Source organism: Littorina saxatilis, linkage group LG14 (assembly GCF_037325665.1).
Source record: "Littorina saxatilis isolate snail1 linkage group LG14, US_GU_Lsax_2.0, whole genome shotgun sequence".
NCBI lineage: Eukaryota > Metazoa > Mollusca > Gastropoda > Littorinimorpha > Littorinidae > Littorina > Littorina saxatilis.
The window spans coordinates 13184611-13207217 of record NC_090258.1 but is presented as its reverse complement, the minus strand read 5'-3'; the positions used below and the strand labels follow the sequence as shown (position 1 = coordinate 13207217).

The 22607-nt window shown below is 40.8% G+C and overlaps 1 protein-coding gene across 1 annotated transcript in view; it reads left to right on the top strand.

The window, feature by feature from the left end:
• Positions 1–22607, top strand: part of LOC138947157 (uncharacterized) — a 38946-nt gene that overhangs the window by 3822 nt on the left and 12517 nt on the right. Inside the window, exons 2-6 of the mRNA XM_070318597.1 lie at positions 12805–12986; positions 14351–14507; positions 16423–16677; positions 19943–20111; positions 22438–22565. Coding sequence (XP_070174698.1) covers positions 12805–12986; positions 14351–14507; positions 16423–16677; positions 19943–20111; positions 22438–22565 — 891 coding nt within the window. The remainder of the gene's footprint in view (positions 1–12804; positions 12987–14350; positions 14508–16422; positions 16678–19942; positions 20112–22437; positions 22566–22607) is intronic.

Below are 22607 nucleotides of genomic sequence, written 5' to 3'. Positions count from 1 at the left end.
GACTGAGGTACGTCGTGTACGTATCGTGAGCAGAGTGCGCCGTCACGTTAGACGAGGAGGGTGGCAGCCTGCGTCTACGAAGGTGAACAGCGACGAGAGAAGCATCGGAGGTGCAGTAGAGACTGTGTTCTTTTAGAAGACTACATTCGTCTACGTTCGTGGCTGTGAAAGAATACAGACGAACGCACCGGAAAAGACCAGAATGGCTGAGTTCTGGGGAAAAGGAATTGAATTGGGACTAAAAGGCAAGCAGTTGACGGAGTTCGTCGAGTCCCAGACACGACTGCTGGCGCAGCGTGAAGAAAGACAAGCGCAGCGTGAGCGAGAAGAAAAAGAAAGACAAGCGCAGCGTGAAGAAAGACAAGTGCAGCGTGAAGAAAGACAAGCGCAGCGTGAGCGTGAAGAAAGACAAGCGCAGCGTGAGAGTGAAGAAAGAGAAAGAGAAGCACAGCGTGAAGAAAGGCAAATAGAGCTGAAACGCTTAGAGCTCCAAATAAAAATGGAGATGAAGCGCTTAGAGCTTCAGACAGAAATGGTGTGTGTTCAAAATCAGCACGAGGCACCACGCCAAAGAGATAACCAGCAGCAAATGCTACACAGGGCATCGAAACTTCCAGCATTCAGTGAAGGGAAAGACCAGATCGATACTCCATACTTCACAGAAGTTGAGGCCGTCTGCCTGAAGAAGCCCTTGTACGATCTATTAATTGGGAACATTGGGGGTGCGAGACGTCCTGATGACCCTGATTTCGAATGGAGAATGGGCTCAGCTCAGCCTGCTGCTGAGGAGGAAGACCCACTGCCATTCGCGAGTGAAGATATCAGCGAACTGTTACGAGATGACAGAGCAACTGTGCATCGCCGCGACCAGCCGCAGGTTGTAAGCGCTGTGACGACCAGAGCCCAGGCGAAGAAGGACAAAACAACTACGCCACTCAGGGTCACCAACAGTTCTGCAACTGCTGTCGTGGACAGGGATCGGCTGATTCAGCTACAGGAAGCTGATTCGACCTTAACAAAGTACAGGAGTCGTCCTTTCAAGGAGATGACTAAGGGCGAAGGCACTGTGCACTTTGAAGTAAAGACCAAGAGTCCGGTGGTCCAAATGGCGGTTCCAATCCATCTGAGCAGACGAGGCAGGGCAGTGGCAGGCAGGAGAACAGGGACGGGCAACAGCCGGAACAACAGTCCGAATGCGAGGAGAAGGTATTGGCGCTGTTCGACAACAAGCTGAACGTGAAGGTGTCCCCCGATGACATTGAGGCAGTCCATCGCCTAGGCAGACTTCAGCGAGACAGGAACACCCCGCGAGGAACCATTGTGCGATTTGTCTCTCGCAGAATAAGGGACCAAATCCTGTATAATAGGAGGGGGCTAAAAGGGTCAGGCGTCGTGATTGTGGAAGACCTAACCCAGACGACATAGTACCTCTTCAACAAGGTCAAAGAGGATGCTATCTGTGAAAAAGCATGGACAAAGAACGGTAAAGTGATGATGAAAACCAAAAAAGGAAAAGTTGTCTCTATCAGATCCCTATCTGAACTCAATGACCCCACCAGAAGACAGTCGGAATGGAGTAGTCATGCTTCTGAGCGTTGAAGGGTAGTTTTTCTGTTTTTTGGGGGGGTGCTAGGTTGTGCTAGGTTGTGTAAATATAATCATAACCACCAACAAGATTGTTGTCCAGCCGTATGTCAGAGATCTTGAGTCTACCTTTTACAGGCTACCAAACACACAACAAATATCCGAGTATCTGTCTGTTTTTGTTCTATGATAAACAAGGTATGTTTTTTATCATTGAATTTTGACAACTAGACAAGTAGAAAGCACATGGCAGTGTTGTGACCACGTGATGTTTTGTTTTGGTTTGCCTAGCTCCTCCACCGGTACAGACATTGGTTTCCTTTTACGATCCCGGTCTTTCCCCAACCTTTAACGAGAGAGTGTTCCGTCACTTGTTTTCATTCTATATCAAATGTGCTGTCATCCAGCCATGTTATTAAGCCGTACATAATACATACTGAGAGTAGTATCGGTGAAAATATTTCCAGTCGCCCCACGAAAAACCACGTGATCGGTGCAATCCAAAATGGCGTCAATCGATCGACTACAACTGTGTACTTTTAAGTACTTGGATAAAGTTCAATAAAGTTCCTGGAAACATACTCCTTCGTCCTATAGCCCAGTGGCAAGATCCGAAGGTATGTGTTACTTGTATTCATGTCTGTCTACTATTTCTTGTTGTACCCTTTCTTGTTGTAACTTTTGTTCCGTTTTTGCTTGTTCTCTCTGTTGTTTGGTATTCGTGTCATTCGTGTCGTGTTGTTTGCCCCCCCTTCGTGCCCCTGTTAGTGTGTTGAGCTGGTGGTCGCGTTTCTATGCTGTGTCTATTATCATCACTATGCTGGATGTATGGTTCTATTTTTCTCATGCCTGGGTCGATTATGGGTAATGGTTCTGTTTGCTCGCTGATGTATTGTCCAGAGTTTGGTTGTATCACTACTGCCTTTGTGGGCTGTCTCCCAATGTTTGCAATTTTTGTTAAAAAACTCCTGGTCCTAGTGTTATCGCTTTTACTGCCTCGACCTGTTGCTGTGCTCTTCTGCTCGATTTGTGAGAAATGGCTGCTTACATGCATATATATTTGTGTATTTGTGTTGAATGTGGTCAGGGCTGCTTACATGCATATATATTTGTGTATTTGTGTTGAATGTGGATGGTCTACAATACACTTTTTGCGCTTGATCAATATAGTTATTTGGATGAAAAAGTATAATGGTTTTTGTGTTTGATCACAATGGTAGTCCATGAAGAGTTAAAAATTTGTTCCTTTAATGTAAATGGACTTGGAGACTTCAAGAAAAAGAAAGATGTGTTTGACTTTTTAAGACAGCAGAATGGAAATGTTTTCTTGCTACAAGAAACGCACTGGAAAAGTCACCAAGAAAATTGGATTAGGTCACAGTGGGGCTATGAATGTATTGTTGCTGGTAATGATTCTGCAAGTAGAGGTGTTGCTGTATTGTTTAAAAATAATTTTGATTATAAGATTCATAATATTGTCAAAGATGATGATGGAAGGTATATTTTGATTGATATTGAGATTTTGAAAAAAACGTCTGACCCTTGCAAATGTTTATGGCCCAAGTAATGCTGATTGTCCTGTTTTTTTTGACAAACTGTTTGAGAGAATTGTGCAGATGGATAATGAGTTAATTATTATCGGAGGTGATTGGAATGTTGTTATAAACCCCAATGTTGATACAAACTACCCGGCCAAATCTTATAAAGTCAATAGTAGGAGAAAAGTTGTTGATTTTATGGAGCAGTATGATCTCATTGACATATATAGAGCCTTACATGCTAATGTGAGACAGTATACATGGAGGCGGTTTCATAGTTCACAGCGAAGCAGACTTGATTATTTCCTTGTGTCAGAGCAGTTAGGTTTTGAGATTGTGAAAGCGGATATTACACCAGGTTACTACTCTGATCACTCAATTGTTGGAGTAAGTTTTAGAACTGATGTTGTTAAACGTGATAGACCCTTTTGGAAGTTTAATAATTCACTGTTGACAGACATGGAATTTGTAAATATAGTGAAGAAGGTTATTGTTGATGTAAAGATACAATATGCTTTACCTGTTTATAATGTGGACAATATTGACTTGATTGACGATGATGATTTACAGCTATTGATTGATGATCAGTTGTTTTTTGAGATGTTGTTGATGGAAATAAGAGGTAGATGCATTTCATATTCCTCATATAAAAAAAAGGAAAGTAACAGAAAAGAAAAAGATCTTCTTTCTCAAATATACACTTTGGAAAGTAACTTGACAGAGTATAATATTCAACTTTTAGAGCAAACACGACAGGAGTTAAGTCAAATAAGGCAGAAAAAAGTGGATGGTATGATAATTAGATCCCGTGCGAAGTGGATTGGAGAAGGGGAAAAAAATACAAAATATTTTTGTAATTTGGAGAAAAGACAGTTTGTCCAGAAGTCCATGTGTTTTTTGCAGAAAGATGATGGTGAAGTTATTCATGATAATGCTTTAATTGTTAAGGAAGCACAAACTTTTTATGAGGAGTTATATACTTCAAGAGAAGCCGAACTGGTAAATCAAGAGATTGATGAAAACCTGGCTCATCCTGTATTAACAGATGCTGAGAGTAAACAATTGGAAGGTAGACTTACTCAATGTGAGCTACTCAAAGCTGTGAAAAAATTAAACAACAACAAAAGCCCAGGATCAGACGGGTACACTGCGGAATTCTTCAAGTTTTTCTATTCTGACTTAGGAAAGTTTATGTTACGGTCTATAAATTGTGGATTTGAGAAAGGAGAAATGTCAGTGACTCAGAGACAGGGCGTTATAGTATGTATTCCAAAGGAAGGGAAAAATAAAACACTTTTGAAAAATTGGAGACCAATTACTCTGTTAAATACGGTCTATAAGATTGCATCAACGTGCATTGCAGAACGGTTTAAACGTGTTTTGCCAAATCTGATTCATGATGATCAAAAAGGCTTCTTGAAAGGAAGATATATTGGTGAAAACGTCAGATTAATATATGATACCCTGTTCTACTCAAATAAACACAATATACCTGGCCTACTTTTGATGGTCGACTTTGAAAAGGCTTTCGACAGTGTTGCCTGGTCATTTATTGAAAAATCTTTGAGCAAATTTAACTTTGGAAATGACATGAAACGATGGATTTTTACTTTTTATTGCAAAATTAAGTCCTGTGTTTCAGTCAATGGTCGGTATTCAGCATGGTTTAATGTAGGTCGAGGCACCCGGCAAGGGGATCCGCTGTCACCTTATCTATTTTTGATTTGTGCTGAAATATTGTCTCTTATGGTACGCCAGAACAAAAAGATTGGTGGTATGAATATTCTTGGCGAAAATATTTTATTGTCACAATTCGCTGATGATACCAGTCTGTTTCTTGATGGTACAGAGCAATCTTTTTGCGAAAGTATAAAAGTGTTACAACATTTTGCTTCACTGTCAGGTCTGAGAATGAACTATGATAAAACAATTGTAGTTTGGTTAGGACCTTTAAAGTTTAGCAAAAGAAGATTTTTGCCTGATATGAATTTTACCTGGAACCCGGATAATTTTAAAGCACTTGGCGTTATTTTTTCGGTGAATATATCTGAGGTTGTTTTTCTTAACTATAGAAATAAGTTAAAGGAAATTCAAAAACTTCTGAATTCATGGACCAGAAGGAACCTGACACCTTTTGGTAAAATAACAGTCCTAAAAACCTTGGCTATTTCCAAATTGACACATTTGTTTACTAATTTACCTGATCCAGACGAACAGTTTATGATGGAGTTAAATAATATGTTTTTCAAATTTCTTTGGGATGGAAAAAGAGATAAAATTAAAAGAAGTACGGTCACCCAACCCTATGAAGATGGAGGATTAAAGATGGTTGACGTGAAAAGTTTTCTGTCATCTCTAAAAATCGTTTGGTTAAAAAGAGTTGATGGCCTTACTGGATTAATATCAAGATTATTGTTTAAAGCATGTCCATCTGTTACAACAATTAATATGAGAGGAGAGGAATTTGCAAATGTTTTGATGCAGAGAATGGAAAACCCGTTTTGGACCAATGTTTTTAAACATTATAAGAAACTACATGGAAAATGTGACCCTATAACCTTTAACGATTTTGTATCAGAATGTTTACATTATAATGTTAATATTCGGAGAGATAAAAAGACAGTGTACATTCAAAATTGGATCGACAATGGAATAGCTCAGATTGGTCATATTTTGGGACAAAATGGATACTTATCCTATAATGCGTTTAAAATCAAATATCCAAATGTGCGAGGCGATTTTGTATTGTATCAAGGTGTAATCCAGGCTGTTAAGAAATATCAGAGAAAAATCGGCTTAGAATTTGATAAACATTTCATTATGACAGAGCCCATTGTGTGGAAATGTATTTGTAAAGGTAAGACACAACTTATTTACAAAAAACTGATTGAACATACTACGGTCCCAAAATGTATCGAAAAATGGTCTGAATCTTTAGACTGTTTGTTAGATAAGAAGGCTATTTTTCAACATGTTTTTAAAACAACAAAAGACACTTGTCTGAGATGGTTCCAGTACCGATTATTGTACAGAATTTTGCCCACAGAAAGGTTTCTATTTTTGCGAAAAATTGTGGATACGTCATTGTGTACATTTTGTGGTAGAAATGAAGAAACCCTTTTACATATGTTTTGGGAGTGTGATAAAGTGCAGACTTTTTGGATAGAATTTGTAAATTGGCTAAAGGCGAACTGCACCCATTGCAACAATTTAAAACTGTCTAAAGAACTGGTTCTTCTTGGAGTGGCGAACAATGTAGTCACCGATAAAGCTTTTGATGTGTTATTAATCTGTGCCAAACACCATGTATATATTTCCAAAATGAACAAAAAGACCCCTCATTTTCAGACATTTAGTAGAAACTTTAAGCAAAGATTTATTTGTGAAAAGTATAACGCAGTTGTGAATAATACAGTAGATAAATTCTACAAGGATTGGCGCCTGTATATGCACGTTTTGATGTAACCCTTAGGTTTTTTCGTTCCTAAAACCTTTTGATAATGCGACCACCAAACCACTGAACATCCCCCCCTCCCCATTCCATCCTCCCACCCCATGTATGTTGTAATTGTCCAAGTGTGTTTTTCTGTTATATGATTCTGTCCTTTTGGTTAGGTGATGTCCTGTAATGTACAGCATATACATGTAAAAAAAAATGTACAAAAAGAGAATAAAAAAAATAAAATAAAAAAAAATAAAAAAAGACCAAGATCCTGTACAGAGTGTTCCAGCACCCGAGAGTCAACGGTGGGAAGCCATTACGTCAAGTTCTGGTGCCTCAACCACTTAGGCGCCAGGTGATGGAGGTGGCCCACGACTCTATTATGGGAGGTCACCTGGGTGTCAAGAAGACATCGGACAGAATCCAGGCTGCGTTTTACTGGCCAGGACTGCATGCAGATGTGACTCGATTCTGCCGATCGTGCGATATTTGCCAGAAAACCATACCTCGAGGAAGGGTCCCGAAAGTGCCGTTGCAGAAGATGCCTTTGATCGACCGACCTTTCAAGAGGGTGGCTATTGACCTCATCGGCGAGATCAAACCGCCAAGTGAAGCGGGTCATCGTTGGGTACTGACCCTGGTAGACTATGCAACCAGGTACCCAGAAGCCGTGCCTCTGAAGAAAATTGACACCGAGACTGTTGCCGAGGCACTTGTGGACATTTTCAGCAGAATTGGGGTTCCTGAAGAGATCCTCACAGACCTGGGGACACAGTTTGTCTCTGAATGCATGGAAGAGGTCAACAGGCTGCTGAGCATTCGTCACTTGACTACGACAGCTTATCACCCGATGTGCAATGGGCTGGTCGAAAAATTCAATGCGACGCTGAAGTCCACGCTGAAGAAACTATGCAGTGAGCAGCCAAGGCAGTGGCATCGCTACATCAACGCCTTGCTATTTGCATACAGGGAGGTGCCACAAGAGTCCACTGGATTCTCCCCGTTCGAGCTGATGTACGGGCGGACCGTGAGAGGTCCGATGCAAATACTAAAGGAATTGTGGACGAAAGATGTGGACACACCTGAAGTGAAGAACAGTTACCAGTACGTGTTCGAGTTGCGAGAGAAACTGGAGGAGACTCTCGAGATTGCGAGAGAAAACTTGAGAAAGTCTCAGGATAGCGGAAAGCACTACTACGACCGAAAAGCCGTAAACAGGAAGTTTACACCAGGTAACAAAGTGCTGATACTGCTTCCCACTGATCACAACAAACTACTGATGCAGTGGAAAGGCCCATACGAGGTTGAGGCCGTGGTAGGGATCAACGACTACAAGGTGAATGTCGGCAAGAAGTCCAAGATCTACCACGCTAACCTCCTGAAACTGTATGTGGAGAGACCTCCGGAAGCAGTTCAGGTCGCAGCAAGTGCGGAAGAACCAGCCGAACTAGACGAGTTCGACGGTGAGGAACTACTGGAGTTGGGAGACCTCCACAAGAAAGAGGGAGTGGATGACGTCAAGCTCGGACCTGACCTGACAGAAGATCAGCAGAAGGAGCTGCATGATTTTATGGGCGACTTCACCCATAGGTTCTCTGATGTTCCAGGCTCTACGTCCTTGGTCGAACATGAAGTCCACCTCACATCTGACGTTCCTGTTCGCTCAAAACCATACCCTATCCCGTTTCAGGCTCGGGAATCCTTGAAGAAGGACATCGACAACATGTTGAAGATGGGGGTCATCCGTGAGTCATCATCCCCTTACTCATCTCCCGTTGTTGTTGTCAAGAAGAAAGACGGCACAAACAGGGTATGCATTGACTTCAGGAAAGTGAATAAGATCACCGTGTTTGACCCTGAACCAATGCCGACGGCGGCTGATCTGTTCCGACGGTTGACTGGCAGTAAGATCTTCTCAAAGATCGATCTCAGCAAGGGATATTGGCAGATTCCTGTGCGCGAAGAGGACATACCAAAGACCGCCTTTGCAACTCCAGACGGAACGTATGAGTGCCTGCGGATGCCTTTTGGCATGGTGAACAGTGGTGCTACCCTGAAGAGGGGAATGCGAAAAATGCTCAAAGGAATGAAAAATGTTGTGTACTATTGGGATGATCTGCTAGTCCACACGGAGACCTTTGCGGAGCATCTGGAGACTTTGAGGGAACTGTTTTCCCGCCTGACAAAAGCCAATCTGACCGTGAGACCCAGCAAGTGCATTTTGGGGACCGACAACGTTGACTTCATAGGTTATTCACTGAAGGAAGGTCAAAAGGGGCTTTTGTTGGAAAACGTCACCAAGATCCTCAATGCGCCACGTCCTGAAACCAAGAAGCAGGTGCGATCCTTCCTTGGATTGGCTGGGTACTACAGAGAGTTCATTCCAAACTTCGCCGCCATAACGGCGCCTTTGTCGGACATGACCCGAAAAGGATGCCCCAACCGAATACTCTGGGGACCAGCTCAGGAGAAGGCATACCAGACCGTGCGCGACCTGATGTCACGAGACCCGGTGCTACGCCTTCCTGATACTGCCAAAGAGTTCATCTTGCGTACAGACGCATCGGACGAAGGGATCGGCGCCATGCTGATGCAAGAGCATGGAGGTAAACCGTTTCCGGTCAGCTATGCCAGCAAGAAGCTGTCAGGAGCCGAGAAGAACTACTCGACCATGGAGAAAGAGTGTTTAGCCATCGTGTGGGGAATCAAGAAATTTGAACTCTACCTCCAAGGGGTGAAATTCGTGCTTCAGACTGATCACAAACCCCTCACCTACCTGAACTCTGCAAAGTTTGTGAATAATCGTATCATGAGGTGGGTGATGTACTTGCAGAACTTTGATATGCGAGTGGAATCGATCAAAGGTTCAGACAATGTTGGAGCAGATTTTCTCAGCCGAGTATGTGAGTAAAACTGTGTTCATTCTCCAACAGACTAATGTACATACCTGGATTTCAATCTGTTATCTATCTATCTATCTATCTATCTATCTATACATATAATAAAAGAGAGTGTCTGTCTGTGTGTCTGTCTGTCTGTCTGTCTGTGGTCGCCATACCTCTGAGATGGCAAGAGGCAGGAACAAGATAGTGTGCACGTACACTCCCTAGGTGCCGCAGATGTGCACCTGGGTTTTAGTTTCTTGATTCACTGTTTCCTTTCTCAGATTATGGACCTCCCATTTATTGAATACAGCCTATATGGTGCAAGACCAGTTCAGTGCCTACTGTTCACCTGTAGCAAGCACATCATGCCAGTGATATTAGAGACTCGCTGTTGCTCCTATGAGGGGAAGAAATGAAGAATGAAAAATTAACTGGACAGTTCCGGAAATTTCTAGAAGGTAAGGGAGATAACTGTTCACCTGTAGCAAGCACATCATGCCAGTGATATTAGAGACTTGCTATTGCTCCTATGAGGGGAAGAAATGAAGAATGAAAAATTAACTGGACAGTTCCGGAAATTTCTAGAAGGTAAGGGAGATAACTCTTTTTTGTCTGTGGTCGCCATACCTCTGAGATGGCAAGAGGCAGGAACAAGATAGTGTGCACGTACACTCCCAAGGTGCCGCAGATGTGCACCTGGGTTTTAGTTTCTTGATTCATTGTTTCCTTTCTCAGATTATGGACCTCCCATTTATTGAATACAGCCTATATGGTGCAAGACCAGTTCAGTGCCTACTGTTCACCTGTAGCAAGCACATCATGCCAGTGATATTAGAGACTCGCTGTTGCTCCTATGAGGGGAAGAAATGAAGAATGAAAAATTAACTGGACAGTTCCGGAAATTTCTAGAAGGTAAGGGAGATAACTCTTTTTTGTCTGTGGTCGCCATACCTCTGAGATGGCAAGAGGCAGGAACAAGATAGTGTGCACGTACACTCCCTAGGTGCCGCAGATGTGCACCTGGGTTTTAGTTTCTTGATTCATTGTTTCATTTCTCAGATTATGGACCTCCCATTTATTGAATACAGCCTATATGGTGCAAGACCAGTTCAGTGCCTACTGTTCACCTGTAGCAAGCACATCATGCCAGTGATATTAGAGACTCGCTATTGCTCCTATGAGGGGAAGAAATGAAGAAAGAAAAATTAACTGGACAGTTCCGGAAATTTCTAGAAGGTAAGGGAGATAACTCTTTTTTTGTATCCAAACAAAGGAGGTAAAGCTAATGATAATGGGATAGCGAGCGTCTTAAATTGCTACAGGGCTCCGCTTACTCCCGGGCGAAGCCGGGCTTAACTGCTAGTGTATACATAATATGTGTACAGGTAGCGTTTCAATGATTGAAAGAAATTAGGTAAATTTCTTCTGGTGTTGGGGGTAATGTTAGGAAACGCTACCGTTGCTGAGCTTTGGTTCAGTTTTGTGTGTTGCATGTAGTTGACTTATTTGTACTTTGTGGGAAAGTACCGATATCATATTTTGTAAACACAATATTTATGCTTGGACGAGAATGCAGGTGAACTTTCTAGTCCTGTCAAAACAAGTTGTTTACCAGCTGTTTTTAGTCGTGAGTTCGTGGTGTTCGCTCGGATTAAGTGCGTCGGCACCTTTGATGTACGTCATAGGGAATGTCGCTAGTTTAGTCCATGCACGGCTCGTATAATGTAGTTGTATCATGTTCGGTCTGGAATATTCTCGAGATTGAGTATTTACTATATATGCCAGCGCAATTTGTATGTAAAAAAGCTTCTACTTTCAGTTCTGCTACGATGTGCAGTTGTATGTATGGAATGCTAAATAAATCCTCGAACTCAATTTGACGAGTTGTTTTCTGTTGCTGCGAAGACGGGCGACGTAGAATAAAAGAACACAACTATACGACGTTTGAGAACTTGTGGCAATCTCAAGTGTCGTGTAACAAACGGCATTTGTTATTTTAATCAATTTCTATGGGTTAACTTTTTTGTTGAAAATTAAAAGGTCATGCGATTTACATGAAACACACAGGGCTCCTAAACTGTCGAATTCCCAATCACTCAAGTGAGCGTTTCAAATGTTTCTATGGTTATCTAATTTTCAGACGCATAAAGCTGGTTCCAATTTTAGATCAAAACACTTCAGTACTTCCTCGTTTATTTGTGTAGCTAAAAATGTTGACCAAAAACATTTCCCCATACTTTCGACTTTTTTCCTTGTTTATTTTTGTAGCTATCAATTAGGAACCTTCATTTAATACACGTAGAAGCAGCGCAGAGGTAAAACGGACAAGGTGGTGTGAAGATGGGGGAAGGGGTAGGGTTGGGGCGGGGAAAGGCATGTGGCAGTGAGTAAGTAAGCCAGTCATTTCTGTTGTGAGTTGTATATCAGCAGAAGTATAGAACATAGAGTACAGTTAAATAACGTTGCACAATTTGTATCGATCAATCGATCTGTCAATCCAACCATCCGTCGATCCATCCATGGGAATCCGTATATCCATCCATCCATCCATCCACCCATCCATCCATCCATGTATCCGTCCATCCATCCGTCCATCCGTCCGTCCGTCCGTCCGTCCGTCCGTCCGTCAATCCATCCTTCCATCTATCCATCTTAGGTCATCTAACACAATGTCTTGACGTAAAGTAGCCAAAACAGACAGAATTCTCCCTCTCGCCGAGACTAACAGGCTTTCATGTAGGCTTTTTGACGTAATTAGTTCAGGTGCGGGACTTGATGTGAGCCTGGTCGAGGGCAACTCATTCCTCCCCGGAGGTAGTCCAAAATTAATTCGTAAAAATTTGGAGTTTTTGTCTCCTTTCATGAAAGTCAATGAAACTTGATATATTTTCAAACATACAGCTGCCTGAGGCATGGCTGAAAGCCCTAGGGGCTCCGAGCACCTGGACGTGACAGATGTACAAACTTTAAACAAGTGTTTTGAAATGTATCAATTTTTGATATCAAATTACTAAAGAGCGCCTACTTTCCCTGGTATGTTTGTTGTGCATATTATGCGATGGTAAAAATAAAAGAGAGAGAAGGGGTGTGTGTGTGGGGGGTGGGGTGGGGTGGAGAGAGAGTGGGAGAACTCAGAACTCAGAACTTTATTACAACGTCAACACGATGAAGGTTTTAGGTTTAGCTTAAGGTCTCTAACAGACACCATTTCATTTGTTATAAGATCTTGGTGACAATTTTGACAATCTGTTGACTTTCAAATACAAACATTTTAAACCACAATATTTTCTGTTTGGTTCCATTCAGTATTAAGATTGTTACGCTTTTTTCTTTTTATTTTTCATTTCTTACAAAGGATGTGGAGGAACATATACATTACTCACAGGAACCATCACGTCTCCGAACTTTCCAAACAATTACACTAACAACTTGAACTGTTCCTACGTCTTCACTGCTCCTGTCGGTTATCGTGTCACCATCAACTTTATCTACTTTGACCTGGAAATTACTCCGTTGTGTCAATTTGACAACGTGGAGGTGGGTATCGCTTTGGTATTGTTTCTTTCGTTTTGTCGGGGAAATTGAATTAGTAATGACGATGATAGAAAATGGAAAGAGTGGTGTGTGTGTGTGTGTGTGTGTGTGTGTGTGTGTGTGTGTGTGTGTGTGTGTGTGTGTGTGTTTGTGAGAGAGTGTGTGTGTGTGTGTGTGTGTGTGCGTGCGTGCGTGCGTGCGTGCCTGCATGCGTGCGTGTGTGTGTGTGTGTGTGTGTGTGTACGTACGTGTGTCTGCATGTTTGTACATGAGTAAAAATAGTGAACAATTCATGTTCTTAAGTGCAATCATGAATTTCATGTTATTGAAAGTCATTGCAAGATCAAGCTAGCGAAACTTTAATAGCACTATTGCCTTTTTATTATATTTAGTCAAGTTTTGACTAAATATTTTAACATCGAGGGGGAATCGAAACGAGGGTCGTGGTGTATGTGCGTGTGTCTGTGTGTCTGTGTGTGTGTGTGTAGAGCGATTCAGACTAAACTACTGGACCGATCTTTATGAAATTTGACATGAGAGTTCCTGGGTATGAAATCCCCGAACGTTTTTTTCATTTTTTTGATACATTTCTTTGATGACGTCATATCCGGCTTTTCGTGAAAGTTGAGGCGGCACTGTCACGCCTTCATTTTTCAACCAAATTGGTTGAAATTTTGGTCAAGTAATCTTCGACAAAGCCCGGACTTCGGTATTGCATTTCAGCTTGGTGGCTTAAAAATTAATTAATGACTTTGGTCATTAAAATTCTGAAAATTGTAAAAAAAAAAATAAAAATTTATAAAACGATCCAAATTTACGTTTATCTTATTCTCCATCATTTGCTGATTCCAAAAACATATAAATATGTTATATTCGGATTAAAAACAAGCTCTGAAAATTAAATATATAAAAATTATTATCAAAATTAAATTGTCCAAATCAATTTAAAAACACTTTCATCTTATTCCTTGTCGGTTCCTGATTCCAAAAACATATAGATATGATATGTTTGGATTAAAAACACGCTCAGAAAGTTAAAACAAAGAGAGGTACAGAAAAGCGTGCTATCCTTCTTAGCGCAACTACTACCCCGCTCTTCTTGTCAATTTCACTGCCTTTGCCATGAGCGGTGGACTGACGATGCTACGAGTATACGGTCTTGCTAAAAAATGGCATTGCGTTCAGTTTCATTCTGTGAGTTCGACAGCTACTTGACTAAATATTGTATTTTCGCCTTACGCGACTTGTTAAGTCTATTTCTGTTTGCCGTTGCAGTACGATTTAAACATTTGGCATGTGAAAACTTGCAAGATATGCATTTAGCTATGTTATTGTATAATTATATTGTTCTACCCTTTGATACGAAGATTCGAGACGGGGACAGTGAAAGCGACGGATTGATTGGCAGACTCTGCAACATATCCGTACCGCACGCTCGACGTTCTTTTGGCAATCGCGTCCTGCTCAAATTTGTCACAGATGCTACTGTAACCAGATCTGGTTTTAGAGCCACCTTTTCCGCAGGTATATTCCGTTTAAGGCCAATATATTCTCGAATAGTTCAACATATTCTCTTATTCTTCAGTATATTCTCTTGTAGTTCAGTATTTTTATCTGTTAGTGCAATGATTATATTCTTGGTAAGCTCATTTTATCACATGACCTGCCTCTTTGTCTCTGTTATCTGAGAAGGTAAATACGCTGCGTATTCCATGGTTACCGGAGCGTATATTTCATGGTTACCGAAGCATTTTCCAGTAGTTTTCCCAAGGTTGTTGCTAAATTGATATAAATTCATCTGCATACACGATCAGTCGCCTTTCTAAAAACTATTAATTAGAAACACCGTCATTATTTTTTCAATTTAAGTGACGAAATGCCATTCAAACAGTGTTGTACACTTGCTCAACTAGGACAACAATGTAACATTGTGTTTACCAAACAATAACAAAATAAAACTCAAAAACTGAAAAAAATAGAAAAAAATGAAACCAAGGGGAAAAAACTCTGGTTGTCGAACCCCCTCGCTTTCATTTACAGTCACGAATTCAGCTCATTTCAAGCCATTCGAAGACAATCTTGTTAGTTTGAGTACTGCTGACAAGTTTCGGCATTTGTTAACTATCCAAACTGTGCTGTTGAGGCACTACGATTGCACGAAGCGGTTAATATCCAATCTGAAAGCGTCTCCGACTCGCAGCATCGGGTCAAAGGTCACTGTGTAGGGTTCAAGGCGGGTAACTCTCGAACAAACTAATTGTGGATCCATTTCAGCAGCAAAATCATAATCTGACTAAGTTTTTTTGACAAGAGAAAACTATAAATGAAAATGTAAGTATTCTGTTTTATCAATTTGTTGTTCAAATTCAGTAATTGATGCGAGTAAGAGAATTAGCTTCGCGAATGAATTTTGTTATGCGGAAGGTATTGGCGAGAGGAAAACAGGCAAGAGCAGGTTGGTGTTGAAAAAGTTAGTTTTTTTCATAAAAACGTCGTAGTCAAGGGATAAAAAGCTTACATGCCTCGTCCTGAATAGCTTGCATGTGTTCCCACGGGTAGATTTTTAGGTACTCCCTCGCCAGAGGCTCGGGACTCAGAACTCGGGGTGTGTAACCTATATATAATTACTGCAAATATGAGCCATTTTCTCTTCTTTTGTTTATGTCAGATCGACCTTAACTACAGCGATAATCGTTTTAAAGTAACTCTGACTGCAAGTTAGAACCAACATTGGCTACTTCAGGAATGATAGCAATTCAAAGCCGTCTTTGCTGTACATTAGACAAAATCTAGTACACCTTTTAACAACTTTTACTTCAGGTATGATCTCTTTTGTTCTTCTCTCACTGCAATATTCCGCAGGTATGATCCCTTTTTGTAACTGTTTGACTTCAATTTAGAGCAAAATGTGCTGCGAGAATGGTTGTGTCACTACACAGTGCAATCTTTCACTGCAGTTAAAAGATTTTAGCAGCAGGTACAATATTTTGTTGTGAAATATATGTATTACTGTTCAGAGCCTATTTTCATGCAGGGTGCGCTCTCTTTTAATCCGCTCTTACTGCAACTTACAGCCACCTGTTCTAGGATTGTACTTCTTTGAGTACACCATTTGAATGCAGTTCAGAGCCGCTTTTATTCCTGCGGGTATTATTTGAAGAAAAACAAACAAATAAGCTTACATATTTTTCGAAATAACTCTGTACCATTGTGCCCATGTGCTGTCGAGGGATTAACCACATTATTTCTTTCCCGAGTAAACGCACTTTTTGCCTCATTACACTTCAGTTTTCGCGACAGACTCTTGAAAAGTTAAACGTATGCTTGTGAACCTAAATCTAAACATACATGTGACATATATACAGGAGAACGATCGTTGTAATTACGCTTCATTAAATCTCATTTATTAAATTAGAATTTGTATTGTCTGTGTCTGCAGCAAACGACGATGACTCTTTCTTCCTTATTGGGAGTACTAGGGCTTCAGAACCTGGTCTTATACAGCGTATGGACACAAAAACCATCACCAACTACGCTGTGAATATGGCTTCCCTCCTGTACAACCCTGTAGCAGTTGACTACAACCCAGTGGACGAGAAGATTTACTGGACAGAAGTGACAACGACCTTCAACGCAATCCGCTCAGCAGACCTGGATGGGAGTGGTGTGCATACGATTTACAATGCTGGCCTAAGTGAGTGTGTGTGTGTGTGTGTGTGTGTGTGTGTGTGTGTGTGTGTCTGGGTGTACGTGTGTGTGTGTGTACGTGTGTGTGTGTGTCTGTATGTGTCTGTGTGTATGTGTCTGTGTGTGTATGTGTCTGTGTGTATATGTCTGTGTGTGTGTGTCTGTGTGTGTGTGTATGTGTCTGTGTGTGTATGTGTCTGTGTGTATGTGTGTGTATGTGTCTGTGTGTGTGTGTGTTTGTCTGTGTGTGTGTGTGTGTCTGTGTCTGTGTGTGTGTCTGTGTGTGTGTGTGTGTGTGTGTGTGTGTGTGTGTGTGTGTGTGTGTGTGTGTGTGTGTGTGTGTGTGTGTCTGTCTGTGTCTGTGTGTGTGCGCGTGTGTTTGGCGGGGTATTTGGAGGGGTGGTGTATGTGTGCGGGGGGGGGGGGAGGGGGCGGGTATGTATGCGAGTGAGTTAGGAAGCTGTGGGGGGGGGAGGGGTGGCGGGTTGGGGGGTTACTGACGGTGGGGGTGTGTGGGGGGAGGAGGGGGCGGAGGAGGAGATTTGAGTTTTTTTTCCCTGTGTGCCAGTGGCTGACTGGCTGGCTTGCTGGCTAGCTCTCCGCGTACGGTTTGTATGTGCTTGGTTGTCCATGTGTTTAGCGGCAGTTAATATGATAGTGTCTGGACTGGGTGGCCGAGTGGTAACGCACTTGCGCTCGGAAGCGAGAGGTTGCGAGTTCGACCCTGGGTCAGGGCGTTAGCAATTTTCTCCCCCCTTTCCTAACCTAGGTGGTGGGTTCAAGTGCTAGTCTTTCGGATGAGACGAAAAACCGAGGTCCCTTCGTGTACACTACATTGGGGTGTGCACGTTAAAGATCCCACGATTGACAAAAGGGTCTTTCCTGGCAAAATTGTATAGGCATAGATAAAAATGTCTACCAAATACCCGTTTGACTTGGAATAATAGGCCGTGAAAGGTGAATGCTCGCCTAACAGGCTTGAGGTTTGCTGGTCGATGTGAATGCGTTATATATTGTGTGTTAAAAATGTCTGTTTGTCTGTCTGTCTGTAAAAAAATCCATTTCAAACGGCAGAAGCGCGGAGAGCACAGTTAATTGTGGTTCGCGCTATATAAGCTCTTCATAATAATAATAATAATAGTGAGAATACAACATGTCAGTCCTGTTGAAATTGTGAGAACAGAAAAGACAGAAAATCCCAAACTGCCAGACTGGTTTTGTTTCAAACATTATAAATCCCAAGCATAGGTATATCTATTCAATGGGCACCTTTGCTTAAAAAAGACGTCATGAGCCTCTCTTGCTATGGAATACATTTTGTAGAACGTTTGTTTGAGTGGGCGAAAAAGAACGAAAGTGTGGAATGCCCGGAAAGAAGTTGTTTTCCATGTTTGTTTGTTTGTTGTTTTTGTTGTTGTTGTTGTTGTTGTTGTTGTTTTTGTTCTTGTTTGCTTTGATTGTTGTTTTGACAGTTATTTGTTCGTGTTCTTTGTTGTTGGTTGTTGTTGTTCTTCTTTTTATATTTAGTCAAGTTTTGACTAAATATTTTAACGTAGAGGGGGGAATCGAGACGAGGGTCGTGGTGTATGTGCGTGTGTCTGTGTGTCTGTGTGTGTGTGTGTGTGTGTGTAGAGCGATTCAGACTAAACTACTGGACCGATCTTTATGAAATTTGACATGAGAGTTCCTGGGTATGAAATCCCCGAACGTTTTTTTCATTTTTTTGATAAATGTCTTTGATGACGTCATATCCGGCTTTTCGTGAAAGTTGAGGCGGCACTGTCACGCCCTCATTTTTCAACCAAATTGGTTGAAATTTTGGTCAAGTAATCTTCGACGAAGCCCGGACTTCGGTATTGCATTTCAGCTTGGTGGTTTAAAAATTAATTAATGACTTTGGTCATTAAAAATCTGAAAATTGTAAAAAAAAATAAAAAATTATAAAACGATCTAAATTTACGTTTATCTTATTCTCCATCATTTGCTGTTTCCAAAAACATATAGATATGTTATATTTGGATTAAAAACAAGCTCTGAAAATTAAATATATAAAAATTATTATCAAAATCAAATTGTCCAAATCAATTTAAAAACACTTTCATCTTATTCCTTGTCGGTTCCTGATTCCAAAAACATATAGATATGATATGTTTGGATTAAAAACACGCTCAGAAAGCTAAAACGAAGAGAGGTACAGAAAAGCGTGCTATGCAGCATAGCGTAACCACTACCGCGCTAAATGGCATTGCGTTCAGTTTCATTCTGTGAGTTCGACAGCTACTTGACTAAATATTGTATTTTCGCCTTTCGCGACTTGTTTATATTTAGTCAAGTTTTGACTAAATATTTTAACATCGAGGGGGAATCGAAACGAGGGTCGTGGTGTATGTGCGTGCGTGTGAGTGTCTGTGTGTGTGTGTGTGTGCGTGCGTGTGTGTGTGTGTGTGTGTGTGTGTAGAGCGATTCAGACTAAACTACTGGACCGATCTTTATGAAATTTGACATGAGAGTTCCTGGGTATAAAATCCCCATACGTTTTTTCATTTTTTTGATAAATGTCTTTGATGACGTCATATCCGGCTTTTCGTGAAAGTTGAGGCGGCACTGTCACGCCCTCATTTTTCAACCAAATTGGTTGAAATTTTGGTCAAGTAATCTTCGACGAAGCCCGGACTTCGGTATTGCATTTCAGCTTGGTGGCTTAAAAATTAATTAATGACTTTGGTCATTAAAAATCTGAAAATTGTAAACAAAAATAAAAATTTATAAAACGATCCAAATTTACGTTTATCTTATTCTCCATCATTTGCTGATTCCAAAAACATATAAATATGTTATATTTGGATTAAAAACAAGCTCTGAAAATTAAATATATAAAAATTATTATCAAAATTAAATTGTCGAAATCAATTTAAAAACACTTTCATCTTATTCCTTGTCGGTTCCTGATTCCAAAAACATATAGATATGATATGTTTGGATTAAAAACACGCTCAGAAAGTTAAAACAAAGAGAGGTACAGAAAAGCGTGCTATCCTTCTTAGCGCAACTACTACCCCGCTCTTCTTGTCAATTTCACTGCCTTTGCCATGAGCGGTGGCCTGACGATGCTACGAGTAAAATGGCATTGCGTTCAGTTTCATTCTGTGAGTTCGACAGCTACTTGACTAAATATTGTATTTTCGCCTTACGTGACTTGTTTCTTCTTCTTTTTCATTTCTTTCTTTTTGTTGTTCAGATGTTCTGTCTTATTATTAGTCTACTGTTTTCAGACGCTACACTGGATGGCCTAGCGGTGGACCCTCTGTCTCGCCTCATCTTTTACTCAGACGCCGCCCAGAACGTGATCGCCATGCTGACCATGTCCACGTGGGCCAAGAAGACTGTGGTCACTTCTAACCTGGACAACCCTCGAGCCATCGTGCTGGACACTGCTAACGGGTTCGTGCAAATCCCTTTTCTTTGACTTTGAATGGTTATGTTTTGCAGGGATGGTGTCACGTTACAGCAGCTCAAAAAAGGGCATCCCAAAACTCAACCAGACACAAAAGAAAGGTTCCAGTTCAAAAATCAATTCAGAATAGGCATAACTCGGCAGTTTTTAAAATTTGGAGAGAAAGTTAAACAAATTATGTATCTAGATCAGGTTATGTTTTGTGGCCATCTTGTGTATTCCTCATATTACGCCATTCCTTCTGATGCAGGTGTCTATCGCATGAACAATCGAAAACGGGAGGTTTTATCTCATTGTACAACAAAAAGCGCTGCATTTCAAGAATAACATGGTGGATTGCTTTGAGACATTCGCGATCTTATGCCTACATAGGACAAGTACTTCAGATTACATTTCTGATCATTATAGCTATTTTTTCAGATGTTCTGCAATCTTGCAGAAAGAGTTTCAAACCCCGTCACAGGTTTGTGGATTTTCATCCAAATAGGTCTTGACTTCTTGTAAGTACAGACTCATAACTCATAACATTTTATTGATCCAACAAAGGAAATTAAATTGGTCATCAGCACATATAGGTCATTAATTAATAATTATAAAAGAATAAGAGAAGAAAATTCATAAAACCCATGATAACAAAAAAAATATCTAAAGTAATATATGTACAACTACAATACCCTTTTTACTTGCACACTTGACACACCGACACACCAACACACATGCATACATACCTACATACATACCTACATACATACATACATACATACATACATACATACATACATACATTCCATGTTAAAGTGTAGTTAAGAACATCACAATAATTATATCATTGTTTGGATTAACAGATAAGTTTTTATGTAAATGATGATAACAACAATCCATAATTAACGCTATTGCACTACCAAAAGAAGAGACCAACCAAACACATAAAACCAATCACAGTAATCATCATCAGTTATCACAGGTATCACAGTAGATTAGCCATCAGGTAGTTAGACTCAATTGGGCAAAATATAGTGTCAACACCATCACAACAGTGCATTATCACAGCACTAGTTATGATCAAAGGTCAAACAGTCATCAAATCATATTAAATCTATCACTAAGAGGTACATTTAAAAGGCATCACTGATAGTCTGTGGCCAGGACAATGGCTCGGTTGCTGTTAAAATATCTCACAGCTGCAGGAACAAAAGAACGCCGAAAACGCTCCGTTCGACACCTAGGCATGAGAAACCGAGCGTTCCGTGTGATGCGGAGATCCATCAGTGCGTCGTGGAGGGGATGCCCTAGGTCGAACAGAATAGCTCTGGACAGACAAATGATTGTTACAAGTACAACCAACGTTTCATTTAAATAGTGTATGATCACTGATGCAAATTTGCTAGTCATGTTAACACAAGAGGAAACATGGAAGGTTTCCTGGTGCTTTCCATAAACAGGGTTGTCGCTGAGTTTCTCTCAAACACGCTGCTGTCACACATGACTTGGAATCGCTGTAGCACGGCAATCATTCAAATAAAGTCAATCGTGTCTGCATTACTAGCAAATTAACACCAGTGAACATATCCAAAAACAAAGAGACTGCCAACGTTCCAAAATTCAGAATAAAAAAACAAGAAAGGTAGGTTGTTGGAACGTTTGTTATTGACAAAACAATACATTCACAAATATATTTGGCTGATTTGTTTTTTGCGGTTTCGTGGCAAGAGGAAGAAAAAATCAGCCAGATAAGTTTTCGTTATTAATTGTGTGTCTGTGCACTTAAAAGACCGTTGGGTCGATATATTTATGAATGTATTGTTTTGTCAATAACAAACGTTCCAACAACCTACCTTACCAGTGAACATATTCAAATGAATCTTGGGCTTGTAACAATCATGTGTCTGTTTTGCACGCGAAGACAAGATTGTTTTATGTTAACTCTCAATCAGTGTTTTTTTGGGTTTTTTACTCTTCGTGGAAGATTGCATAGCATTTGAAAAAGAACACCTATAATAATCAGACATTTTAACTGACGTATTTTGGCTATGAAGACGTAAGATTCGGCCAATATCGTGGCTATCCACCGGGTCATTCTTACAATACAGAGTTTTTTGTTGTGGTATATCTCATGACTGACGCAAAAAACCCTTCTGTTTTCAGTAGGAATGACGAAACGTAAGAAATACGGGAGACAACCTTGCTTGTTTCTTTTTCTGTTCGTGTGTTTGTAACGCTTTGTTTTGTCAAAATTAACTTTCAAAGCACCTACCATTCTTATTTTGTTTGTAAGTTAGATTGTTTATTTATTTAGTTGTTGCTTGTGTCCAGCGTGCTGTTCTGGACAGACTGGGGGGCAGTGGCGAAGATCGAGCGAGCCAACTATGACGGCAGTGAACGACGGACACTGGTCAATTTCAATTTGCGTTTTACCAATGCACTGGCACTGGACGTTGCAAGTATGTCAATCATTATTGGAGTTAATGTAGGGGTGCTACTGG